This window comes from Euleptes europaea, chromosome 9, assembly GCF_029931775.1.
Source record: "Euleptes europaea isolate rEulEur1 chromosome 9, rEulEur1.hap1, whole genome shotgun sequence".
NCBI lineage: Eukaryota > Metazoa > Chordata > Lepidosauria > Squamata > Sphaerodactylidae > Euleptes > Euleptes europaea.
Window position 1 is genome coordinate 1,201,390 of NC_079320.1, and position 24,050 is coordinate 1,225,439.

At 56.3% G+C, this 24,050-nt stretch overlaps 1 protein-coding gene across 1 annotated transcript; it reads left to right on the forward strand.

The window, feature by feature from the left end:
* Positions 1–1,270: 1,270 nt before the first annotated feature.
* Positions 1,271–24,050, forward strand: LOC130482585 (cytochrome P450 26B1). The gene is made up of 6 exons (XM_056855367.1): positions 1,271–1,474; positions 5,836–6,060; positions 15,812–16,087; positions 16,343–16,498; positions 17,772–18,053; positions 23,630–24,050. The coding sequence occupies exons 1-6, from the start codon at positions 1,271–1,273 to the stop codon at positions 24,020–24,022; spliced, it is 1,536 nt and encodes a 511-aa protein (XP_056711345.1). The 3' UTR covers positions 24,023–24,050.

Genomic DNA, 24,050 nt, shown 5'->3' on the forward strand with positions numbered 1-24,050 from the left:
TCCCCACTCCTGCCCTGGAAGCTGGCTGGGTGACCTTGGGCCAGTCACACACTCTCAGAAGGGCCTGCTTCACAGGGTTGTCCTGAGAAAATGGAGGAGGGGAGAACAGCTGTGTAAGGCTGCTTTGGGTCCCAACTATGGGCATATGAATAAATAAATCCAAACAAATAAATGCATCTGGTCGGTTCCTTGGAAACCCCCCCCCCCAAAAAAAAAACAACCCCAGTGCAGATGGGCTGAGAGAGACGGCCCCTCAGGGCAAAGTCCCTAAGCCATCTCTGCCATGGGGAAGGAGCAGTGGGGAAATACTCGCTGCTCCCTTCCTAAGGGCTGCTGCTGTCCGGCGGCTGAGGGGCTCTGGCTCCGGGGCCTGAGCAGTGGGGAGGGGCCGGGGCGGCATGAGCCCCCCCCCCCGTTGCACCTCCGGACTGGGAAAATAGGGAAGACCATCTCCCCCCTCCTGCCTCCCTCTGCGTCTTGCGCCCCTTTCCTAGCCGGGACGGTGAGCTGCTGTAACTTTTTGGGGGGTGGGGTGGGGGGAGGGTGTCTCTTTTTTCCCGTCGGGCTTGCAAAAGTCTGCAGCCGTCTGCAGGCGAGAAGCCCCCCCCCCCCATTTCGAGAAGCGCCCAGGTGAGGTGGCCGCCGCCTCCCTGCCGGGCGGCCGCGGAGCCGGCGGGGGATGTTCGCGGGCCGGCGCGGGCCCTGGGCCAGGGCTGGCACGCTCCGACGCCCGGCCCCCGCCCCGCCGAGGGAGGGGGCAGGAGGAGGGGAGACGGGGAGGGGAGGGAGGGGAGACGGGGAGGGGCTGCCCCCCCGCTCGCCCGCCCGCCCGATGGCCGCCCGCGGGCCGCGCCGCCTCTATATAAAGCGCGCCGGGGCTGTCTTCGCCCGCAAAGCGGCGCGGCGCACCGCGGCTCCTCCTCCCCGCCAGCCCGCCCGCCCGCCCGCCCGCCGGCCGCCGCTCCGGGGGGCCCCAGTTGGCCGTCGGGGCGCTCCTCTCGCCGCTCCCGCTCCCTCTCCGCCGGCGCCGGCGCACCCGTCCGGCGGGCAGGCGGGCAGCGCGGAGCCCGGCCGGCCGGCCGGCGAGGCTGGGCCGCTTGGGCTCGGGGTCGTCGGGGGGCGAAGGCGAGGCCAGGCGGGGCGCGCGGCTCTTGGCCCCGGCGGCCGGGGCGCCCTGCGGGGCGGGGGGCGGGGGGCGGGGGGCGGGCTCGGCCGCTGAGCCTCGCCTCGCCTCGCCGCGCTTCTCTCCCCGACGGCAGCTGGCGGCAAGATGCTGTTCCCGCCCTTCGACGTGGTGTCTGCGCTGGCCACCGTGGTCGCCTGCCTGGTGTCGGTGACGCTGCTGCTGGCCGTCTCGCAGCAGCTGTGGCAGCTGCGCTGGGCCGCCACCCGCGACAAGGCCTGCAAGCTGCCCATCCCCAAGGGCTCCATGGGCTTCCCGCTCGTCGGAGAGACCTGCCACTGGCTCCTGCAGGTAAGGCGCCCCGCCGGGCCCGAGGGGGGGGGCGGCAGCCTGGGCGCCGGCTGGACAGCGCCCCGCGGGTCCCGTCCGGCCGTCGGAGCGCGGCTCGCCGGAGCAGGCACGGGGGGCGCGCGCGCCTGGGGCGGAGACCTGGGGAAAGTCTAGCGGGGCGGGGGGAGACCCAAGTCAAGCTCGGAGGTGCGTCTACTCGGAAGTAAGGCCCACGGGGGCAGCCAGCCAACCCGGGCACGAGGCAGGGCCAACTGCCCCAAAGGGCTCGAAAAGTTCCGGCCGGTCCACTCCCGAGTTCGCTCCCCGCAACCAGCCCAGTGCCCGGAGGGTTTTTTTTTAAGCCGACCCCCCCCCCCAGGCAGGAATCCCCGCCAGTGTGCGCGCCCTCCGCCGGGCAAGCGCTCCCCCCCCGCCATGTCGGGGGATTAACCCGGGATTAACCTTCCCAAGTGCAGAACAACTTCGAGGAATTCCTTCCCGACCGGCGGGGGTTTCCCTGCCAGAGAGGAACCGCCACCAAGTCCGAGCCCGAGCGGAGCCAGCGCCTGCCCCCCACCCCCACCCCCACCCCCACCCCCGGCTTACTCGCCCGCCCTCCGGAGCCGGCTCCGGTGGGGAAATAGGGGGGGGGGGAAATGCCGCACGTGGAGGCAGAAAAAGGCAACTTTCTCCCGCCCTGCTCTCGCCCCCCCCCCGCACGTGCGCATGTTTGAACTGCTCCAGAATGGGAAGGGGACTCCCTCTCCCCCCCCCCCCCGCACTAATGTCTCCTTTCGGCGCGTCTGTCAGCAGCCGACGGCGCGTTTGATTGGCTGACTGGCGGCCCAGCCGGCTGCAGCCGCGCGCTCGGTGCCAGTGGGATGCCCGTGTGAACGGGCAGGCAGGGGTTCGCATCCGGAGGACGCGTCTGCAGGTCCCCCAGACCCCCCACCCGCCCGCAGTTGACATTTCAGAGTAGAAACAAAGCGGGGTGGGGTGGGGTGGGGGGTGTCCATCTCTGCTCCCTCACTTTTTGCAATAACCAGAACTCACAGTGGGATACCCAGAAGAGATTCCAGGCTTTGGGAGGGGGGCTCCCTGCCAGCAGCCAAAGGGTTAATAGCCCTCACTCAATAGGGCTTTATTTTTAAAAGAAATTTATCAGATTTTTACAGGGGGACCGAGAAAGGGTTCTCCCTTTTCCACAAGGCTCCATCCAAACAGAGTCCAGAGCTAAAAATACAATTTTTTTTGTATAAGTTGGACTCTGCTTGAAAACTCTTTGCCACATAAAGGTGTCCTTTGTGCAGCCATGGAAATGTTGTACAAATAACCCTTTATTAATGCCACAAAAAGTACTTTAATTATATTTACGCAGATCAAGAACCAGGGTCACCTGAACATCTGAACTTCACAACTGTGCTTTTGTTTTAAAAAAACCCGACCTCCAAACCCACCCACCCTCAACTTTGAGGCTTGCAATGGTTAAGGGGAAAGTTGGGAGCTCAGCCTCCTTCCCAAAGCCGACACTTAAAGGGGCAAGGAAAGAGGCGGCTGCCCCGCACCGCAGGGCTCTCTTGGCGGCTCCCCTTCTCGGCTTCCCCCCTTCTCATGGATGGCTCTGACCAGCATGTGGGAAAGTCATTAGAAATCCCAGACTCTGCCCAAAGATTATTGAATCGGTCATTCTCTTGCTTTCCCCTTTTGCAAAAATGCACATACTTTGCGAGAAGGCAAGTTCTTTTTTGGGGAGGGGGAAGCCAAGGGGACCGGCAGGGGGGAGCAGCTTCTCTTATTGGGGGGGGGGGGGAAGCTGGAGAACAGCCGGAAAAACCCAGGACAGGTCAGTTTCTCTCTCCTGGATGTGTAGGGAGTTCATCTGCCCTGATGGGAAACAATCCAGCCTAAATTGGGGGGGGGGAAAGCTGAGCTGGGGGCCTGCAGCAAGTCACAGAGATGGCAATATTTGATGGTTGGGGGTCACGTGGGGGGGATTTGAAGCTCCTCGGCCATACATTGACTTGATGGGCCTTGGTCTGATCCAGCAGGGCCTTTCTTATGTTCTTACATTGTACCCCGTGCCCTGAAGAGACATGCTGCTTCCTGGGTCTCCCTTCCAGTCCTCCAATCCAAGTGCTCCGGCCAAGAGCACCCATGGATTGGAGTCCCTCAGCATTTCAGGAGTGAGGAAACCCTGACAAGCCCCTCCCAATGTTCCAGCGACCCTCCCTGGCATAAGCAGGAAGTCGGCCAGTCTGGGATTGAGTCCCACACCCTGCCTTCTGTGTGCTGAATGGGGCCTGACAATCTCTTGTGGGGCTTTTTGAAGGGCTCCAGGTGACTTGGCCCCAACCTCTTCTGGAGGCAGGCTGAGCTGTGGAGCACTGACCTAGATGTGGCCCTATCTCATCGGATGCTGGAAGCTAAGCAGGGTCGGCCCTGGTTATTATTTGGATGGGAGACCACCGAGGAAGTCCAGGGTTGCTATTCAGAGGTCCCTGTTGGTCCCTTGCTTTGAAAACCCTGTAAAAAGAAACTCTGACCTAGATGGCCCCAGGCTGGCCCCATCTCATCAGATGTCAGAAGCTAAGCAGGGTCGGCCCGGTTAGTACTTGGATGGGAGACCACCAGGGAAGTCCAGCCAGGGTTGCTGTGCAGAGGCAGGCAATGGCGAAACCCCTCTGAACGCCTCTTGCCTTGACCTGGATGGCTCAGGCGAGCCCAATCTCAGCAGATCTCCGAAGTTCAGCAGGATCAGCCCTGGTCAGTATTTGAATGGGAGACTGCTGAGGAAGTCCAGGGCTACTCAGCAGAGGCAGAAGAATCAACTCTGAACATCTCTTGCCCTGACAATTTTATAAGGTCACCATAATTCAGCTGTGCCTTGATGGCGCTTTCCCCCATCACCAACTGTGGAACAAAAGGACAACTCTGAGTATGCACGGGGGTCCTTTATCATCACTGCCATGGCTCCACATCTGGAGCGAGCCTCCCAGGGCTTGAGCAGCCCAGCCTCTTCCTCTTCACAGTGTGGGAGACCCCTCCTCAGACATTCTTATGCCCATTTACGCCCAGACAAGGGATTGTACTGGCCATGGCCCTCTGGGGCCAAGACATACCCTTCCTCTACATTAGGTGTTATGTACAGTATGTATCCCTTCATTTTCTCTGGAAGTATTAGCAGATGGGGGCTCTTGTTGGGGTGAGGGGCTGGAGAGGGGGCTGTGCTCTAAGATGGCTGGCCTTGGGTCTTCCATACTCCATTCCCCTGGGCAGCAAGGGAGGGGGTAGAATTCCTCCAATGGAGACTTTATCCCCCCTCCTGTCAAGGGTCCAGCCCCAGGCGCCTCCATTTCCCAAGCATCTCTAGCGAGAGGGGATTTCTCCAAGGCAAACTGCTGGGTGCTCCTGCCCTCCGGGTGTGGAGGAGAACCCCGTGCTCCTCCCTGTACACCCCTAGCTCCAGCCTCGGATCAGGGCCTGATCTGGAATTGCCCCCCCCCCCCACTGTGTGCAATGAGTGGGTAGGTCAGGCACTGACAACTGAGGAGGTGAATTAGAGAGTTTCACAGCAGGGAAGGTGAAGGCTGGACATATGCAGGAAGCCTGGGCATTCGATAGCTCCTTTCTAAATGGACAAAATTGCACTGGGCTGGAGGAGTCTTTCCTGGAAGAGTTGGCAGGACGGGAGGCAAATAGATGCCAATCCTGGAAGGGGGCGAGAAAAGTCAGTCGGGCGGATAAGTCTTTGTGTGTGTGTGTTTGGGAGTGAGGTGCATTGTCCCAAATGCACAGGGCCACTCACTCCTGGGCGCTCCTGAAGCATCCCTCTCATCAGATCCTTTTTTGCCATGTTCAGAGTCGAGCTCCCCCACTGTTTCTCATGCATCAGTGTGCACTGAAATGTTGACCACATCAAACTGGGGGGGGGGTGTCTCTTGGATGCTTTTAAACCTCCCGAATGAGGGAACACCGAGGGCCCCCCAACCCTCCCCAGCCCCAGATGCCCAGGTGCGAGAGAGCCCGTTTGGTGTAGCAGATCAACAGGTGGCCTGGGGCCCCTGGGCGATCTGGGCTCGAATCCCCCCTTCTGGCTTGCTGGGTGGCCCATCCCAAACACAGCAACAGGGCTGGGAAAAGGAGGAGGGGAGAAGCACCTTCTGAAAGTCGCTTTGAGCCCCAAGGGGGGTGGCGAAGCAACGTGGGCGAACAGCAAGGAGAATGCTAGCGAGAGGAACGAGAAAGACCCTCTGTCCGCGCTCAGAGGCTTCCTGCGGGGAGAGCAGCCGCGCGCGCACGAGCCGGGGTGGGGGGCGTGGGCGGGTGGGGGTCGCGCGCGCCAGGGCTCCCGGGCTGAGCCGCTGTCCGCCGGCGTGTTGCAGGGCTCCTACTTCCAGTCGTCGCGGCGGGAGAAGTACGGGCCGGTCTTCAAGACGCACCTGCTGGGCCGGCCGCTGGTGCGCGTGACCGGCGCCGAGAACGTGCGCAAGATCCTGATGGGCGAGCACAGCCTGGTCAGCACCGAGTGGCCGCGCAGCACCCGCATGCTCCTCGGACCCAACACCGTCGCCAACTCCATCGGGGACATCCACCGCCACAAGAGGAAGGTAAGCGCCCGGCGCCCGCGGGGCTCCCTCCACGTGGCGCCTGCTGCTCCGGGGCGGCGGGGCTTCAGCCTGCGCTGTTGCCAAGCACGCGCAGAGAGCGGGGGTGCCTCTGAGCGTGTGCAGTGGGGGGCAGCGCTGGGCTGGCAGACTCGCCTCTGGCCACCGGTTCCGATTCTGCCCCAGAGACTAACCCCCCAGCCCCCACCCCGCCGCCCAGCGTCCAGCCCTGGTCCGGGGCAGGTCGCTTGGGTGGGCAGGGTGCCGCTGGGTCGCCCGCAGGGAAGGGCAGGGCCACGGAAAGCCGGATCCTGAAGGCTGCCCGAATTCGTGAGGAATGGGGGCCCCTCCGTTGGGTGGGGGGGACCCGGATTCTCAGGGCTGTTTCAAGGAAACTGGAGGGCTTCTGCTGAGCTGCTTGAATCAAAGGCATCCCCTTATCCCTGCCCTGCGAGAGAGGGTGGGGCCTTCTGGTGGAGGTCCTCAGGGCCCCCCGAAACAGAGTTACCCCCTCCGAAGCCATTCTTCAGAATAGCACTGCCCGCTTTCTTTGCTGAGCGCTGTCTTCTCGGTGGAGAAGTTTTAGAAAGTTTTAGAAAGCTCTGTTTTAGAAAGCTCATATAGTTTTAGAAAGCTCTGACCTGGAAAGCTCCAGCTAGCCCAATCTCCTCAGCTCTCAGGAGCTCAGCAGGGTCGGCCCTGGTCAGTATTTGGATGGGAGACCACCAAGGAAGCCCAGGGTTGCTTTGCAGAGGCAAGAAAAGACAAACCTCCTCTGTATGCCTCTTGCCTTGAAAGGGGTCACCATATGTCAGCTGCGCTTTGCAACACTTTACACACACACACACATTTCAGAAACCCAAGTCACTTTTAAAGATGCCCTCCTGGCCATGAAGGACAGGCGTCAATGCAGGCCCAGCTCCACTGGGGCACAGCTCCACTCGAGAGTAGGTGGCTCCTTTCTGCAGGAAAAGAGCTCTCTTGTTGCCTGGCCTCAGCTTTCCTGGCTTGGGAGCCTCGCCTTCTCCGTCTGGTCCTTGCTGCTTCTTTCCCTGTGCCCAAAGGGGACACGCTGGTGACTTGCTGTAGATTTGATTGTGGATTCCCCCCACCTCCCGCGCGTGCTGAAGGCCAGTGGCGTGGACAGCCCCGGGGCAACACAGGTTAGCTTTGTGGTTCTTTGAGCTGTGCCGTCAGTGAAGCTTGGCCTGGAGCCGTTCTCCAGAGCCAGAGAGCTGACCATTTGGTCTCTGGCTGGAATCGGGCCCATGTCTTGCAGTTGCTGTGCCGGGCAGGATTAGCAAAAACAACAAAACGATTCTCTGGTGAAGGTCCCAGGCCGGGGTGGGTGGGGGGAGCAATCAGGCACTGTGTCGATAAGAAGGGTTGGTTTTTATATGCCGACTTTCTCTGCCGCTTAAGGAAGAAACAAGCCAGCTTACAATCGCCTTCCCTTCCCCTCCCCACAACAGACACCCTGGGAGGTAGGTGGGGCTGAGAGAGCTCTAAGAGAGCTGTGACTAGCCCAAGGACACCATCTGCCTTCATTTGTAGGAGTGGGGAAACCAATCCAGTTCACCAGATTAGAGTCCACCAGTACCAACCACCACTCTTAACCACTACACCACGCTGGCTCTCTCAAGGAAAGCCTTCGGCTTCAGCGATGCTCCAGTTTCGTGTGGCCGGTGGCTTTAGGGACCTTGGCGTCTTTTTCCATTTTCCTCTGGGGTGGAGAGGGAGTGCACCGCTTGAATGTTTTCCAGCTGTGAGCAGCTGTGGAAGGTGCTGCATGTGCCTCTGAGCATGGCCTGGCCCTTGCCCATCTCCAGGTGAGGGTGCCTCTTGAGAGGAGCCACAGCCTAGAGGAGCTCCAGCTCCGCTCACGTCGGAAATGTGGTCAGTTTCCCACCTGTAGACCTGAGGAATGCAGGGTTGGTTGGCCCATTTTCCTTTGAATCCTCACAGCCTTCGAAACCTCGCTGGGTGTACTGAGAGCTCTCATAAGAACATAGGAAAGGCCCTGCTGGATCAGACCCAGGCCCATCAAGTCCAGCAGTCTGTTCACACAGTGGCCAACCAGGGGCCTCCAGGAAGCCCCCAAACAAGACTTTGACTGCAGCAGCACCATCCTGCCTGTGTTCCACAGCACCTGATATAATAGGCATGCTCCTCTGATACTAGAGAGAATAGGCATGCATCATGACTAGCATCCATTTTGACTATTAGCCACGGATACCCTTTTCCTCCATGAACATGTCCACTCCCCTCTTAAAGCCCTCCAAGCTGGCAGCCACCACCACATCCTGGGGCAGGGAGTTCCACAATTTAACTATGCCTCCTGTCAATTTAACTCTCCCTCCTCTCGCACTGCCAGCGTCAGGACAGGTGAGCCTTTCCCAGCGGTGTCAGGTCAGTCAGCCTGAGCCAAGAGCCCCGGTCCTCCCTGTCAACCGTCTGCCTGGTGTGGCTGTGGCCCAAATGCTGGGAGCTCTTGACTTGTGACTGGCTCCCACCACCTTTGCTCCCAGTCTGTTGTTGGGAGGGTTTCTCAGCCGAACCTTCCTCATTAAGCACTTCTGCTCTTGGGAGGGTCTCCCCCGATGGCCTCATTCAGTTCTGGGGCTCAGCCTTTCTCAGCCCTGGTCCCAGTTTTGTCAGTCAGCCTCCCTGGTACAAAGGAACATCCAGAGGACTTTTTGTTCTCTTCCCTTCCTGGCTACTGGGCCAAGTGCCTGACCCTGAAGCCCTTGCTGGGTTGGCTCCTCCAGTTCTGGAGCTGGCGGTTCTGAGACCGGCTCCGGCTTCTGAGCTCTGCTGCAGGAACCAAAACCATTGGTGCATAAGATTGGCAAGACCACTGAACCATCAAGCTGGGTATCATGTCTCGAGTAATAGTCAGCGCCGGCGGCTCTGGAGGGGCCACTGCACTGCAGCACCATGGCTGGGAGCTGGCTGGCGTGTTAGCAGATACGGCGCTCGTAGAGCCCAGATTTTCCTGGCTGCCTTTGAACCTAAACTCAGTTCTCCAGTTTAAGCTCCTTGCGCCGTGGCTTTTCGGGCAGACTTACTCTTTCTTCTTTCTGGCACATTTGAAAACCAACCTCTCTCTCGTCCTTGTAGGGCTTGGCAAATCTTCGGCATGGAGATTTAACGTGTTGGTGTATTCTCAAATTGCTTATGTGCTGCAGCATGCGATTGTTGGTGCATTTGTTTGTTTCTTGCCCATTGAGGGCTTCTTTGGAGTTGAGGGCTCTGGGCTCTCGGGGACATGTGCCAGGAAATCCAGGCTGCCACAAAGGTGCCCTGCAAAGCGTCCCACTAGCAATAACCACCTGGTTGCTATTCACTGGTCCCAGGGTGTACGAGAGGCGAGGGAAGAGTCTGTGACCTTGCCACAGCTGCCGGTTCTCTGCCACCTCACTGTCGCCCTGGATTCACCTCCGGAGCGTGTAAACAGATCAGAGGCTGCTGCGAGTTCAGTCCTCATTGGAGGGTCGCTGATCATGCCGCTGGGCTGGCATGCCGGCGTCCCCATTTAACAAAGTCTCCTGTGCTGCTAGGTGGAATAGTTTCAAGAAGATTGTGTCTGGCAACTCTGAGAGGGGATTTGCGCGGTGCCAGTCTGGGTGGGAGATTCTCCCTCCGAGGCCCAACGGCCATGATGCCGTCTGCCCTTCTTCCAAACAGAAACGAGGCTCTGAGGTTCCCAGGGACCGCGGCTCAGCATTGCGCATACCTGGAGTGCTCGGTACATCCTGCTGCCGAGACACCCAGGGCAAGAATTTTCTGCCTAAGGAAAACCGTAAAGCTTGAAATATCCTGTTTTCATTCCAGGCAGTGGCTGAGTTGGACGTTTACAGTCAAGATCATTCAGTCTCTGTTCTTAGTGGGCTCCCCCCCCACCCACACACCTCTTTGTGGTGTGTGCTTGGGGTCAGCTTGGGGCTGGCCAGGTTTCCTTTGTTTTGAAAGAACGGCCCCGTATATTGCTGCTCTGGTGCCCCAAAGAGCCGCCTGCTGCTTCTTCCTTCAGAGCATAATAACACATCTTATTTATCATCTCTGTAATGCCTGGTGGTACACTTGACACTCATCATAGCAACCCTTACAATGGCCCTGTGGGTTAGGCCAGTATTCCAACCACGTTGCAGTCAGGGGGGCTGAACCGGCGAGAGAATAGCTTGCCTGTGGTCACCTCATGAGCTTGTGCCAGAGGCAGGATTCGAAACAGGGACATCCTGGATCACAAGTCATCCTTTCAGCCACTTGTCTGCCTCAGCCCCGCAGTTCCATACATTCAACATGGCTTTGGACTGCCAGCGTGGTATAGTGGTTAAGAGCGGTGGTTTGGAGCGGTGAGCTCTGATCTAGAGAACCGGGTTTGATTCCCCACTCCCCCCTATGAGCGGCGGACGCTAATCTGGTGAACTGGGTTGGTTTCCCCTCTCCTCCACATGAAGCCAGCTGGGAGACCTTGGGCTAGTCACAGCTCTCTTAGAGCTCTCTCAGCCCTACCTACCTCATAGGGTGTCTGTTGTGGGGACGAAAAGGGAAGGTGATTGTAAGCCAGTTTGCGTCTCCCTTAAGTGGTACAGAAAGTCGGCATATAAAAGCCAACTCTTTTTCTTCTTCTTTTATCCTAAACTCAGATCCTTTATGCTTAGTAGGACTTGCTTCTGAGAACACATACTTGAGACTGATCAGGCCCCCTCGAGAATACCAGGATCCAAAGTCCAACCACAAAGTTTAGCCACTACCAAATGATTGTCTGGTACGAATCAGATTTTACCCACGACATTAGGATAGGATGAGCCCATTTTCAACATTATTCTTCTTTGCTGGTGGTGGACGGGGCCCTCAAGTGGCAACCCCCGTAGGGATTTCAAGGCAAGAGATGTTCGGAGGGGGTTTGCCATTGTCTACGTCTGTGTAGCAGCCTTGGGCTTCCTCGGTGGTCTCCCAGGCAAGTACTAACCAGGGCCCACCCTCTTCAGCTTCCAAGATTTTATGAGATCAGGCTAGCCAGACCAGGTCCTTCCTTAATGAATCCCAAAACTGTCTGAATGTATTCAATGGGACTTGAAATGCACACGCTTCTCTCATTTTTTTAATGATGAGTCTTTGCTGAGCCAGTTGTTATGACCTAGTTGCATGAGTGCAACTACCATCCTTGGAGGTTGCCTCAAGCAGTGGCCTCCCAGGGTACCTTGCAGTGTTCCAGTGCTGCGGAGACGTGTGTCATGTCCAGCGCTTTGTGTCATGTCGAGGATTCCTTTTGCTCCTCTCTCTTGCTGCTTGGTGCCTTCGCCCCTGCCAGAGGTTTTTCAGACTTCTTGTTGGTGGCACGCTGAAACAAATCCCCAGATTTTTCTTAGTTTTTATGACGGGAGTCCATTGGACCCCCTTACCCCCCCACACACATGGGATGAGTAAAGCACATTTTGTTTTGTTGAGACAGAGACTCACAGCCCAGCTGTAACCTTCCACACATCCTGGGTTGCTATTGGATCACAAATGGTGCCACGGAGCTCGGTTAATCCAAAGCAAATTTCAGCTGAGCTCACCTCTCTTTCCCTGATAAAGCAGAGGAAGTCATGCAGCAGTGCCCCCACCTGCATTTCAGGGAATGGTTTCTTGGCCCCCAGTGGCCCTCGGGGGCAGCAGCCCACCAAAGAGGTCCCCAGTGGGGTGAAAGGGCCAGTCTGCCCTGCCTGGGCTCTTCCGTGCCCACCTCTGTGGATTCTGGGGAGAGCTATTCAGGGAATGCCCGCTAGAGGGCACAGGGGGCTCGAGAGAAGCCGAAAAGAAGCCGGGCTTCCAGCAGGTGGATGAAAGGGAGACCACCGATGGTGGAGGCAGGCGTGGGAGCAGGAAAGGGACCGGCGGCTGGGCTCAGTTGCCCGTGCTGCCTCAGTCTGGTGGCTTGAAGAAGGGCTGGCCGGAGGCTCTGCTGGACCTGTCAGTCTCTTGCATACGGTTGCCAACTCCTGGTTGGGAAATTCCTGGAGGTTTGGGAGGGGGAGCTTGGCAGGGGGAGGGACTTCAGATTGGTAAAGTGCTATCGGTTCCCCCCTCTACAGATGCCATTTTCTCCAGGGAAACTGCTCTCCGGAGGTCAGTTGTAATTCTGGAAGCTCATCAATCAATCTTTATTTTACGGTCATTTGACCAAAAGTAGAACATCTAATCAACAGCAACATAAATTCGTAATAAAACAATATCAGACAATCGAAAAGTCCACAGAATAAAATATATCAATAAAATCCCATCTCTAAAAAGGTAAGCAAACTAGCTTCTAAAACGTTTATCTATCAAATTGTACCTATTTGTACATTACATCCTTTCGGGCCTTATAGATAGCAGCACAGAATTCGGCCACACATCTCAAAGTTTCCACACAACTGGAAGCTCATCAGTGCCTGGCTTGTTTTCTACCCTGGGAGTAGCATCATGCCCTTGAGGGCATGATAGACACAGCAGGTGAGCCTGGCAAGGCATTTGCAAGCAGAACCCGTGAAGCTGTCTTGGCCCAGGCTGAGCCAGGGGTCCATTTAGCTCAGTGCCGTCTTTCCCCTGCGCATGCAGCCTTTTATGAAGACGTCAGGGATTGAATTTGGGACCTGCCGAGCTGGCATGCCACCCCCCTTTCCAAATCAAACAGACTCTCAGTGGCCTGATTGCCATCAGGGCAAGGGCTGAAATTTATTCAGGATGTAAGTTTTACATTTTGCCAGTAAGGCTTACTTGGTTTGGGTTTGGCGCATGCTTGCGCAACTTGTTTGGGCCCCTTCCGCCTGGGTGAGTGGGTGCAAGCACGGCAAAGGAGGTTTCATGTGAGTGTAAAGTGACTTAGTTTGTGGCAACAACATTCCAGATTTCACACGTACACTTCTGGTGGGGTCTGGTGTGGCAGGGACTGATCACGATACTGTGGTTGCTGGCTGGCCTGCCATGTGTTTTGAGATCTGCCCTTTCCCCTCCAGAGCCACTCTTGCTGTCCTGGGGGGGGGAGGCTGGTGCTTGGCCTTGTGCATGGTTACGGAGGCCCCCGCTGAAGAATGGCACAGAATCTTCTGTGCTTTGGTTGTCATTCAAAGAACAGGAACCCAAAATATGCAGGCTGGATCACCACCGGTGCCACATGCGTCTCCGAATCCACCCTCGGAAGGCGAGGTGTTTGCAGAGTTTCCGGCGTCTTGCCTCTTTTCCCCCCGCCTTACAGAGGCAGCAAAATTCCTCTGAGCAGCAGCCCTGCCACGCTGGAGCCTGGGTGCCAAAAATCACCGGTGGCAGCGGCTGTCGTTGGCACCGGACCTGACCCTCCCGCCTGCCAGGGAACTGCCTCCTTCCTGGCTCCCGAGCGCACTCGCCTGGCGCGCAGCTCTCCGTGCCTCCCCCTCCTGCTCCTCCCCAGGTGGTTCTGGGTGGGTTGGGCGTGTGTGGAAAGAGGCCGTGCCCCTCATTAGGAGCTCCGGCGGGAAAAGGCAGCCAGGCTTGGCAAGGCGGGGCTGTTGTCAGATTTTATAGCGACAGCTTGGAAAAACCCCTACGCTGCTCTCTCTCTCTTGCACACACACACACACACACACACGCACGGCCGGCACACAAGTCTGCTGGAACGGAGCAAAGGCCTCTTGCACGGCCTTAAAATAGAACGCAGGAAATGGCCTTTGGATGTGTGAAATGGATGCTCTGGCCCAGGCCCTGGCCTCGCGCCTCTCCTGCTCCTTCCTTCTCTCTGAAAAGTGCCTCGGTGTGGCTCTGGTTTGGGGGCGGAGGGGCTGCCCAGATCCCCGGGGGTGCTTCGGCTGTGGCCAGGCCTCGGCTGTTCAGGAGGGTTGCCAGCCTCCAGGCAGGGCCTGGAGATGCCCAGCTTATATTTTCGTTTTTAGAGAGTGGCCTTTAGGTCCTCCTGCTTATCTTTCCACTTTAGAGTAAGTATTATTTTCCGTAGTACAACTTTACCTATTCATGGACCGGTGGGCTGATTCAGTAGAAAGCAGCTGCATGTATTCAAGCGAGCCACGACTCACGGGAACTCATATTGAAATAAATGTTCGTTCTTAAGGCTCCCCCAGACTTTCGGTCTATTCTGTGTCTAGGAAACGGTTCTCTTCCTGCACTGGTACTGATGGTGGGGCAAGTGGGGGGGGATTCCCACATTTGCTGCCTGGAAGGGGTGCTGTGGCAGAGATGCTTCCCAGGCTGGAAATGGAGCCTGGGTCTCCCTTTGCCCTCCCAAATTCAAGCCTCTCCACCCCTCCCGCTTCCCCGACATGAGCCAGATGTGATTAGACTTGTGTCTGACCTTTACCTTGGCATGTGCCCTCTGCTGTGAGGGCCGCCAGGCCTGGAGCATGGCAGCGCCCATGTCCACTAATAAAAAGTAAGCAGACTGTCTCCTTTGACTCAATCCTGCTGGAAGGGGCACTGTGGGGCACAGACTTGCAACATGAGCTGCAGAGCAGATCTCGCCAGTGCTTTCCTGCCGCTTGGATGTGGCATTGCTGAGGCCTGCCACTGATGATGCCCTTTGCCAGGCTCCGTTGGCCAGAAACCACCGTTTGAGATGTTTGCTGGGGCAATGTGAGCTGGAGGTCCCAGGATCCCCTGGCAGGGCCGCTTCCAGGTTTCCATGGGCAGAGAGTGTCTGGGTCCCCCTCCCCTCCTCTGCGTGCCATCGTGGGCCCCGATTCCTGCCCACCTGCCTGGGTTCCCCTCCTCCACTGCCTTAGCCCTCTGTCATCCCCCCGCCACGTGCTCCTTTTCCAGGCCCTGCCAGTGTGGGGCCGCCTTTCCCTGACTGCACTGGGCCCTGCATGGCTGGCAGGAGGTCTCGCCACAAGCAGGTGGGCAGCAGGGGAGGTGAGTGGGTGGGCGCTGGCAGCAGTGGGCCCCACCGGAAGACCTGGGCTTTGGCAGCTGCCCCACCCCAGGGTCTGTTGACGTTGGCCCTGCCTGCTGGGGCTCGCATGGGGGCTGCTGCACGCTTGGTGCTCCATGGAAGCTGCACACTGTTGCATGCACCCCTGAGACGGCTGGGGCTGGAGGTGCTGGGGCAGGGGGGCGCATCGGCCTGTGAATAACCCCCCTTCCGAGTAGTTCCTTGGTGTGCTGCCTGGCTTGATCTTTAGCTGGAGTGTTTTCATAGCTGGTCCGTGAGTCCCATGGCGCTTCCTGCCCTTGGTGCTGGCCCTGATCTCCAGTCTCTGGCTACCTTAAATGTGGAGGCTGCGAGCGGTAGTGTGTGTGTGTGTGTGTGTGTGTGTCTATGCTCACTTCTGGCTTCATGAATTCCGTTGACCACACTGCTATGTGGTGGCTCAGTGGCAGTGCATCCCCTCGGCATGCAGAAGGTCCCAGGTTCAATCCCCGGCATCTGGATGAGGTAGTGGGTGATGTGAAAGACCCTTTTCTGCCTGAGATCCCTGGAGAGCCGCTGCCAGCCTGAGGAGTCAATACTGACTTGGATGGACCCAGGGGGGTCTGAGTCAGCCGAAGGCAGCTTCCTGAGAAGGGCACGGCTTCCTGCTCTGTGTTGTTGTGAGGGAACCTGGGTGTCTGATTGGACTGCAGACCTGCTTCTCAGAAGCCCCAGATGCTCTTGCTGCCCCTGCCCCGCTGCTCCCTCTGCCTCCGTTGAGAGCGTCCCTGGCCCCCGAGGCTCTTCCATGCCTCATCTCTAGTGATGGTTGGGTTCTGTCCACATCTCTGTTTGCAGCTCTCCTGATCCCGGCGACCTTCTTCTTTCCAGGTGCTCTCCAAAATATTCAGCCACGAAGCCCTGCAGAGCTACCTCCCGAAGATCCAGCTGGTGATCCAAGACACATTGCGGGCCTGGAGCAGCAACCCGGAGCCCATCAACGTCTACTACGAGGCGCAGAAGCTCACCTTCCGCATGGCCATCCGAGTCCTGCTGGGCTTCCGCATCCCGGACGAAGAGCTCAGCCACCTCTTTGAGGTCTTCCAGCAGTTTGTGGAGAACGTCTTCTCCTTGCCTTTGGACCTGCCTTTCAGTGGCTACCGGAAGGTAAGAGCTGGCTTGGTCGAGGGGCCCCTGGGTGGAGCCGGAGAAGGTCACTCTGGCTTCAGGGCTCTGGGGTGGTTGGCCCTTCCCCTGCCAGCAGTCTCCATGAGCGGGGGGCGGGGGGGGGGGAAGGCTTCTGCTGCCACCTGTTCTTCAGCCATAGGAACAGGTGACTGGGAAAGTGCCCTGGTCTTGGCTGGGCAGCATCTCTCCCAGGTTTTGGCTGAGCAGCATCTCTCCTCCATTTGTCTCCTGCAGGGGATTCGTGCCCGGGAAGCGTTGCAGAAGGGTCTGGAGAGAGCCATCCGGGAAAAGCTGCAGAACACACAGGGCAAGGACTACTCGGATGCCCTGGACCTGCTGATTGAAAGCGGCAAGGAGCACGGGAAGGAGCTGACCATGCAAGAGCTGAAGGTGCGGGGACGGGAGGCCGAGAGTCCCTGGTGCAGGGTGGGGAGGGGAAACGAGACTCAGTCATTAGTGCCTACAGGGCAAGAACTGTCGTGGGATGAATTCAGTGGCGGGACTTTTCAGGCAGCCTCCCCTGCAGTTGTGGGCAGCCCTTTCGGCTGAGCGGCAGCTCTTCACTCCCCTTTGGGCCTTCTCTGCCTGCTGAGCCTTCCTGTCGCCCCGCGTCTCTGAGCCCTGAAGTACCTTTTTGAGCCTGCTGCGGGAGCCTTGGGAATTCTGACACACAAATCCTTGCTGCAGGAGGCAGAGCCCAGAGCCACCACATGGCTGCAGCAGCTTACCTTCAGTCGCTGTGCTGGGGTGACAAAGCAACTTAGAGGTCTATAAAATTATGCATGGCGTGGAGAGAGGGGACCGGGAGAAGCTTTTCTCCCTCTTTCATAATACCAGAACGCGGGGTCATCTGCTGAAGCTGGAGGGTGACCGATTCAAAACAGGCAAGAGGAAGTATTTCTTCACACAGCACATAGTTAAATTGTGGAACTCCCTGCCCCAGGATGTAGTGATGGCTACCAGCTTGGAAGCCTTTAAGAGGGGAGTGGGCATGTTCATGGAGGAAAGAGCTATTCATGGCTACTAGTTAAAATGGCTTCTAGTCATGATGCATACCTATTCTCTCCAGGATCAGAGGAGCAGGCCTATTCTATGAGGTGCTGTGGAACACAGGCGGGGTGGTGCTGCTGCACTCGTCTTGCTTGTGGGCTTCCTGGAGGCACCTGGCTGGCCACTGTGCGAACAGACTGCTGGACCTGATGGGCCTCCTGGGTCTGATCCAGCATGGCCCTTCTTATGTTCTTAACAAAAAAATCTGCACAGCCAATCAAATCTCCAGTGGCCGTACAAAAGCCCCACCTGTCCCCACCCACTTTCTAAAAACACCCGGAGGGCACTGGGAAGGGTATTCATAGGCGCCATGGCACCTGCGAGCATCATGTTGGGGACCCCATTCTAAGGGGCTTACAATATTTCTCATCCATGCCCCCATTTTGCCTAAAATACAAACCAAAGAGAATGTGGCAGTTCCTGCCCAGGTGAAGCACACCTGTGTGAGGGCAGCAGCAACAAACATACTCAGGTTAGCCGGCTTCTGCAGGGCACATGTTTTGGAGGTGAGAAAGGTGGCTTCCCAGAATAAGGAGGCGTTCTAGGAAAGCGCCGCAAAGGACCCCGTGGCAGAGCTGGCCTTTGTAACCCGGGGGTTCTCTTGGCCTTTCAGGACGGCACCCTGGAGCTGATCTTTGCTGCCTATGCGACCACCGCCAGCGCCAGCACCTCCCTGATCATGCAGTTGCTGAAGCACCCCCAAGTCCTTGAGAAGCTCCGTGAGGAACTGAGGAGTCAAGGGATGCTCCACAACGGCTGCCTGTGCGAAGGCTCCCTCCAGCTGGACACTCTCAACGGCCTCCACTACCTGGACTGCGTCATCAAGGAGGTCCTGCGGCTCTTCACCCCCATCTCGGGGGGCTACAGGACCGTGCTGCAGACCTTTGAGCTGGATGTGAGTATAGGAACGCCGCGGCGCTTCCCCAGGGGTTTCACCCTCCCTCGGCAGAGGTGTTGTCCCATGGTGGGGGTGGAAAATGCCATGCAGGTGCATCCAACCGATGGAGACCCCCATGGGGTTTCCCAGGCAAGAGACAGAAACAGGTGGTTTACCATTGCCTGCCTCTGTGTAACAACCCTGGACTTCCCTGGTGGTCTCCCATCCAAGTACTAACCAGGGCTGACCCTGCTTAGCTGCCAAGGAGATCAGGCTAGCCGGAGCCACCCAGGTCAGGCCTTAGCATGTACTAATTGGTGAAGGTGCATCTTGCGTGGTTCTATAGGTAGTACAGTGCTGGGTTTGTTTCTAAAGGGCGTTTCCAATGTTTTTGAAAGAGCATCAGGCTCCAGGTTCATGGCATTAAAGGAAGTCTGGAGTTCGTGTTGGCGAGTAAAGTGCCCACCAGAAGGGGCTGCTCTTTGGTCCTCTCTCCCTGGAGAAGGGCCAACCACCTTGCACAGGGCATCTGCTGCAGGTATCTTATAGAGGAGCCAGTGAAAACTCCGAGCTGGCCCCTCTTCTTGAGATCTTAGCAGCCCGTTCTCAATTGGAAACTAGTGGTTTGAGGATGCAGTCACATTTGGAGAGGGGCTGTGGCTCAGTGGCAGAGCATCTGCCTGGCATGCAGAAGGTCCCAGGTTCAATCGCCGGCATCTCCATGATCAGGTAGGAAGTGATGTGAAAAACATCCGCTTAAGACCCTGGAGAGCTGCTGCCAGTCTGAGTAGACAAGACTGACCTTGATGGACCGAGAGGGGCCTGATTCAGTGTGAGGCAGCTTCATGGGTGTTCATGCAATGACAGAAATCTCCTTGGGAATGAAAGGAGTGAGGGCTAGATCCAATTGTTTGGATGACACGGGGATTAGTCACTGGGAGCGGATGGAGTTGCCTGCTAACAAAACAAGCTCTCGTGGCCTGGCTATTTCGGCACACCTTCCCGAGCATCAAGGGATGTGCTCATCCCCTTCGGAATGGGACTGGGGCGTGATCGTTGCTCTCTGGTGTTGCTCTCTCGCTTGCTTTCCACACAGCCGGCCCTTCACACCCCAGGCATACTTGGCTGCTCCCCACAGATACATAGCTAACATTCACAAGGGGCGGCCATCCAAGACTATTCTGTTGCTACTTGTCTCGCAAAATACTTTTGACTTGCAGCTTCTTCATGGGCTGTGTATTTATGTCTTCAACTCGCCGTCTGTTGACTCTTTGTGTGGAGTTGTGGCTGGTGAACACATAGAACCATAGACTTGGAAGGGATCACCAGGGTCATCTAGTCCAACCCCCTGCATAATGCAGGAAATTCACAACAACCTCCCCTCTCACTCACAAGTGACCCCTACTTCATGCCCAGAAGATGGCCCACCCTTCCCTCCAGGATTCCTGGCCAATCTGGTCTGGAGGAAAATTGCTTCCTGACCCCAAAGTGGCCTTTACTGCCTTTATAGAGTCCAGCTCTTAAGAAAGGCCCTGCTGGATCAGACCCAGGCCCATCAATTCCAGCAGTCTGTTCACACAGCGGCCAACCAGGTGCCTCTAGGAAGCCCACATACAAGAAGACTGCAGCAGCACCATCCTGCCTGTGTTCCACCGCACCTCATATAATGGGAATGCTCATCTTGTTCCATCAGAGTCAGTACTGTCAGACTGGCTGCAGCTCTCCCGAGTCTCAGGCAAAGAGTGGTCTTTTCCATCACCTCCTACCTGGTCCCTTTAACTGGAGATGCTGCTGGGGATCGAACCCGGGAGCTTGTGTATGCCAAGGCTCTGCCACTGAGCCAGGGCATGAATGCTGGGACACAGACTGACCAAGGGCTCCTCGAATTACACCTCAACCTGCATTGCGAACATTTTAAGAATGTAGCAAGTCACAGGATGGGTCCAGACCACCATTTCTCACCACCCAGCACTTGCTGGGAATTAACAGGTGTGGGGAATAACGTATTATTTCCCTCTTATCCCACCCTTCCACCAAGGGGTTTGGGGGAGCTTACCCCATTGTGCCCTCACAACGACCCTGTGAAATAGGTTAGTTTGAGAGAATCATAGAGTCATAGAGTTAGAAGGGACCACCAGGGTCATCAAGTCCAACCCCCTGCACAATGCAGGAAATTTACAACTACCTCCCCCCCACACACCCCTAGTGACCAGAAGATGGCCATGATGCCCTCCCTCTCATCATCTGCCTAAGGTCACAGAATCAGCATTGCTGACAGATGGCCATCTATCCTCTTCTTAAAAACCTCCATGGAAGGAGAGCTTACCACCTCCCGAGGAAGCCTGCTCCACTGAGGAACCGCTCTAACGGTTAGAAAATTCTTCCTAATGTCTAGACGGAAACTCTTTGGATTTAATTTCAACCCGTTGGTTCTGGTCCGGCCTTCTTGGGCAACAGAAAACAACTCAGCACCATCCTCTGTATGACAGCCCCTCAAGTACTTGAACATGGTTATAAGAACATAAGAACGTAAGAAAGGCCCTGCTGGATCAGACCAAGGCCCATCAAGTCCAGCCGTCTGTTCACACAGTGGCCAAGTGCAGCAGCACCATCCTGCCTGTGTTCCACTGCACCCAAAATAATAGGCATGCTCCTCTGATACTAGAGAGAATAGGTATGCTGCATGACTAGTATCCATTCTAACTAACAGCCATGAATACCCCTCTCCTCCATGAATATGTCCACTCCCCTCTTAAAGCCCTCCAAGCTGGCAGCCATCACCCCATCCTGGGGCAGGGAGTGATGGCTGCCAGCTTGGAGGGCTTTAAGAGAAAGGGAACTCCACTAGTCACTTCTCTCCAAGTGGATGAGGAACCATTAAGTAGCACTCTTTGGGTACGATCTGTCAACCAGTTGCAGATCCACCTAACAATAATAGGATCTAAACCACATTTTTCCAATTTGTCAACTAGAACACTATGTGGAACCTTATCAAAAGTCTTACTGAAATCTAGATAAACTATGTCTACAGCATTCCCCTGATCCAGCAAGGTAGTAACTTTCTCAAAAAAGGAGAAAAGATTAGTCTGACATGACTTGTTCTTGAGAAACCTATGCTGGCTCTTAGTGATCAGATCCATCATTTCTAAATGCTCAAGGACGGACTGTTTGATGATTTGTTCGCACACTTTTCCTGGTATAGAAGTTAAGCTGATGGGTCGGTAGTTACCTGGATCCTCCTTTTTCCCCTTCTTGAAGATGGGGACAACATTTGCCCGCCTCCAATCTTCTGGCACCTCACCTGTTTGCCAAGACTTTTCAAAAATAATGGACAGAGGTTCAGAAATTGCATCTGCAAGTTCTTTGAGTACCCTTGGATGCTATTCATCTGGCCCAGAGGATTTTGTTTCATTTAAAGAAACCAGTGTTTGTGGACTACCCCAATGCCAATTCTAGGCTGCAAATCCCTTCCCACATCACATGTTCTGTTTATGCCATGTTGAGCACCTCTTCCCTCATGGGAAAAGACTGAGGAAAAGTAGTAATTGAGGAGTTCTGCCCTCTCTTCATCTCCTGTTACAATTTCACTTTCTGGTCCACGCAATGGGCTTATCTTGTCCTTGTTCTTACCCTGTACATAGGAAAAGAACCCTTTTTTTGTTGCGTTTAGCATCTCTTGCTAGCCTAAGTTCATACTGAGCTTTAGCTTTCCTAACACTCTCCCTAGAAGCACTAGTTAGTTGCTTATATTCCTCTTTGGTTATAAGGCCCTCCTTCCACTTCCTAAATTAGTCTTTTTTATTTCTCAACTCTTTAAAAAGCGGTTTATGGAGCCACCCTGGCCTCTTTTGGCTCCTTCCATTTTTCCTTCTCATAGGAATGGTTTGTGATTGCGCCTTCAGTATTTCATTTTGAAGAAACTCCCACCCTTCTTGAACTTCCTTCTCCTTAAGTATTTCTGACCATGGGATTCTACCTAGCATAAGTTTAAGTTGGTTAAAATTTGCTCTGTTAAAGTCCAACCTATATGTCTAACTACATACAGGTTTTCCTCTCCCCAAGATTGTAAATTCCAAGAGTACGTGGTCACTACTACGCAGGGTGCCTACTACTTTAACCTCATCGACCAGTTCTTCCCTGTTGTTGAGAATCAAGTCTAAGATAGCAGACCCCCTTGTTTCCCTGTCCACCTTCTGGAACAGGAAGTTGTCAGCAAGACAAGTCAGGAATTTATTGGATCTTGCATTTGTGATCAGAGAGGGAGAGTGATTGGCCCAAGGTCACGCGTTTTATGGCAGAGTGGTTATTTGAACCCACACCTTTCCAGTCCTCGTATGACTCTCAAGCCCTGAGACCACACTGGTCTGCACAGGGCTCACCAGTGTGGATCCAGCACCAGGCCCCTGTGGAGCAGGCTGCAGGACTCTTGGGGGCGGCTTTGCTTTAGCTGCGCAGAGGTTTGGCCTCTGCCTGGGCTCATTTCATTCCACTGAAGCCAAAGCCGCGGCTGACATTTGCTCTGGGGGGAATTTTTCACTGGAAGAAGGCAGCCTTGGCTGGTGGGTTAGCGGTGCGCTCCCTCTGAGGCGCATGGATCTGTGTCCTTGGTTTGGGGGCCTCTGCCCAGACCCACAGGCCCAGGTCCCCGGCTCCTGACTCCGCCACCTCTGCCTAATATTTCACACCTAGAATGAGTATGAGTAGATTTCAGGGAGGGGCCCAGCGGCTCAGATCTGCTCTGCCGAGTGATGAATGATGTTGTTCTTCCCTGCCAACACCTCCAGAGTGGATTGAGGAAGTGGGAACAGCTCCTGCAAATCACTCCGGGCCTGTGCCAAGTGGACTGGCATGAGTGAGACTCTGCAAATGCCCAGATCCTCCGGGGCAGTTTGCAGGCACAACGGCTGCTCTTCCACTGTGTAGTGGAGTACTTTGCTTCGTGGGTGTTGAGACTTGCTGGGCTGCAGGAGAGAAGAGATGACGTTAGCAAAAAGATTCTCCACCTTGCATTGCTGGAGGGCTCTGAAGCAGTCAAGGCTCATGCTTTTGGAGCCCCCTGGCTCCCCGCTTCTCAGTCCCCCAAAGCTCTCTCCTCTGAGGCAGGGAGGAGGGGAGGGGCTCAGTGACAGAGCATCTGTTCGGCATGCAGAAGATCCCAGCTTCAATCCCCAGCATCTCCAGTTCAAAAGGACTAGGCAAGGAGGTGATGTGAAAGACCTCTGCCTGAGACCCTGGAGAGCCACTCTCAGTCTGAGTAGACACTACTGACCTTGATGGGCCCAGGGTCTGATTCAGTAGAAGGCAGCTTCGTGTGTGTTCATGTGTGTTCCCTTCCGCCTTGCACCGGAGACCTCTTTTGGTTTCCAGAGCGGGCCTCCGACCCACCAGAAGGCGGTGGACTTTGTGCCTGCTCTGGGGTTGCTTCCATGCCCACATGCAGCTCTGAGATGGGATTCTGGTGTGGCAGCTGCCTTGTCCCACGCTCTGGTGGCTTGAGACCTTGTGTGTGATTGTGGGTGCCTTGCTTGCTACTCGGAGGCTCGGATCACTTCTGACGCCTTCTGCCCTCTTTCCCTCCCGCCTCTTCCCTACAGGGCTTCCAAATCCCCAAAGGCTGGAGCGTCATGTACAGCATCCGGGACACCCACGACACGGCTCCCGTGTTCAAGGATGTGGACGTCTTTGACCCCGACCGCTTTGGACAGGGCCGCACCGAAGACAAGGACGGCAGGTTCCACTACCTCCCTTTTGGCGGAGGCGTACGGACCTGTCTGGGCAAACACCTCGCCAAACTCTTCCTCAAAGCACTAGCCATCGAGCTGGCCAGCACGAGCCGGTTTGAGCTGGCCACAAGGACTTTCTCTCGGGTCACGCTGGTGCCCGTGGTCCATCCGGTCGACGGGCTGAAGGTGAAGTTCTTTGGACTCGACTCAAACCAGAACGAGATCTTGACAGAGACAGAAGCCCTGCTGGATGCCACTGTCTAAGGCAGAGCCCCGGCCTGCTTCTCTGGGC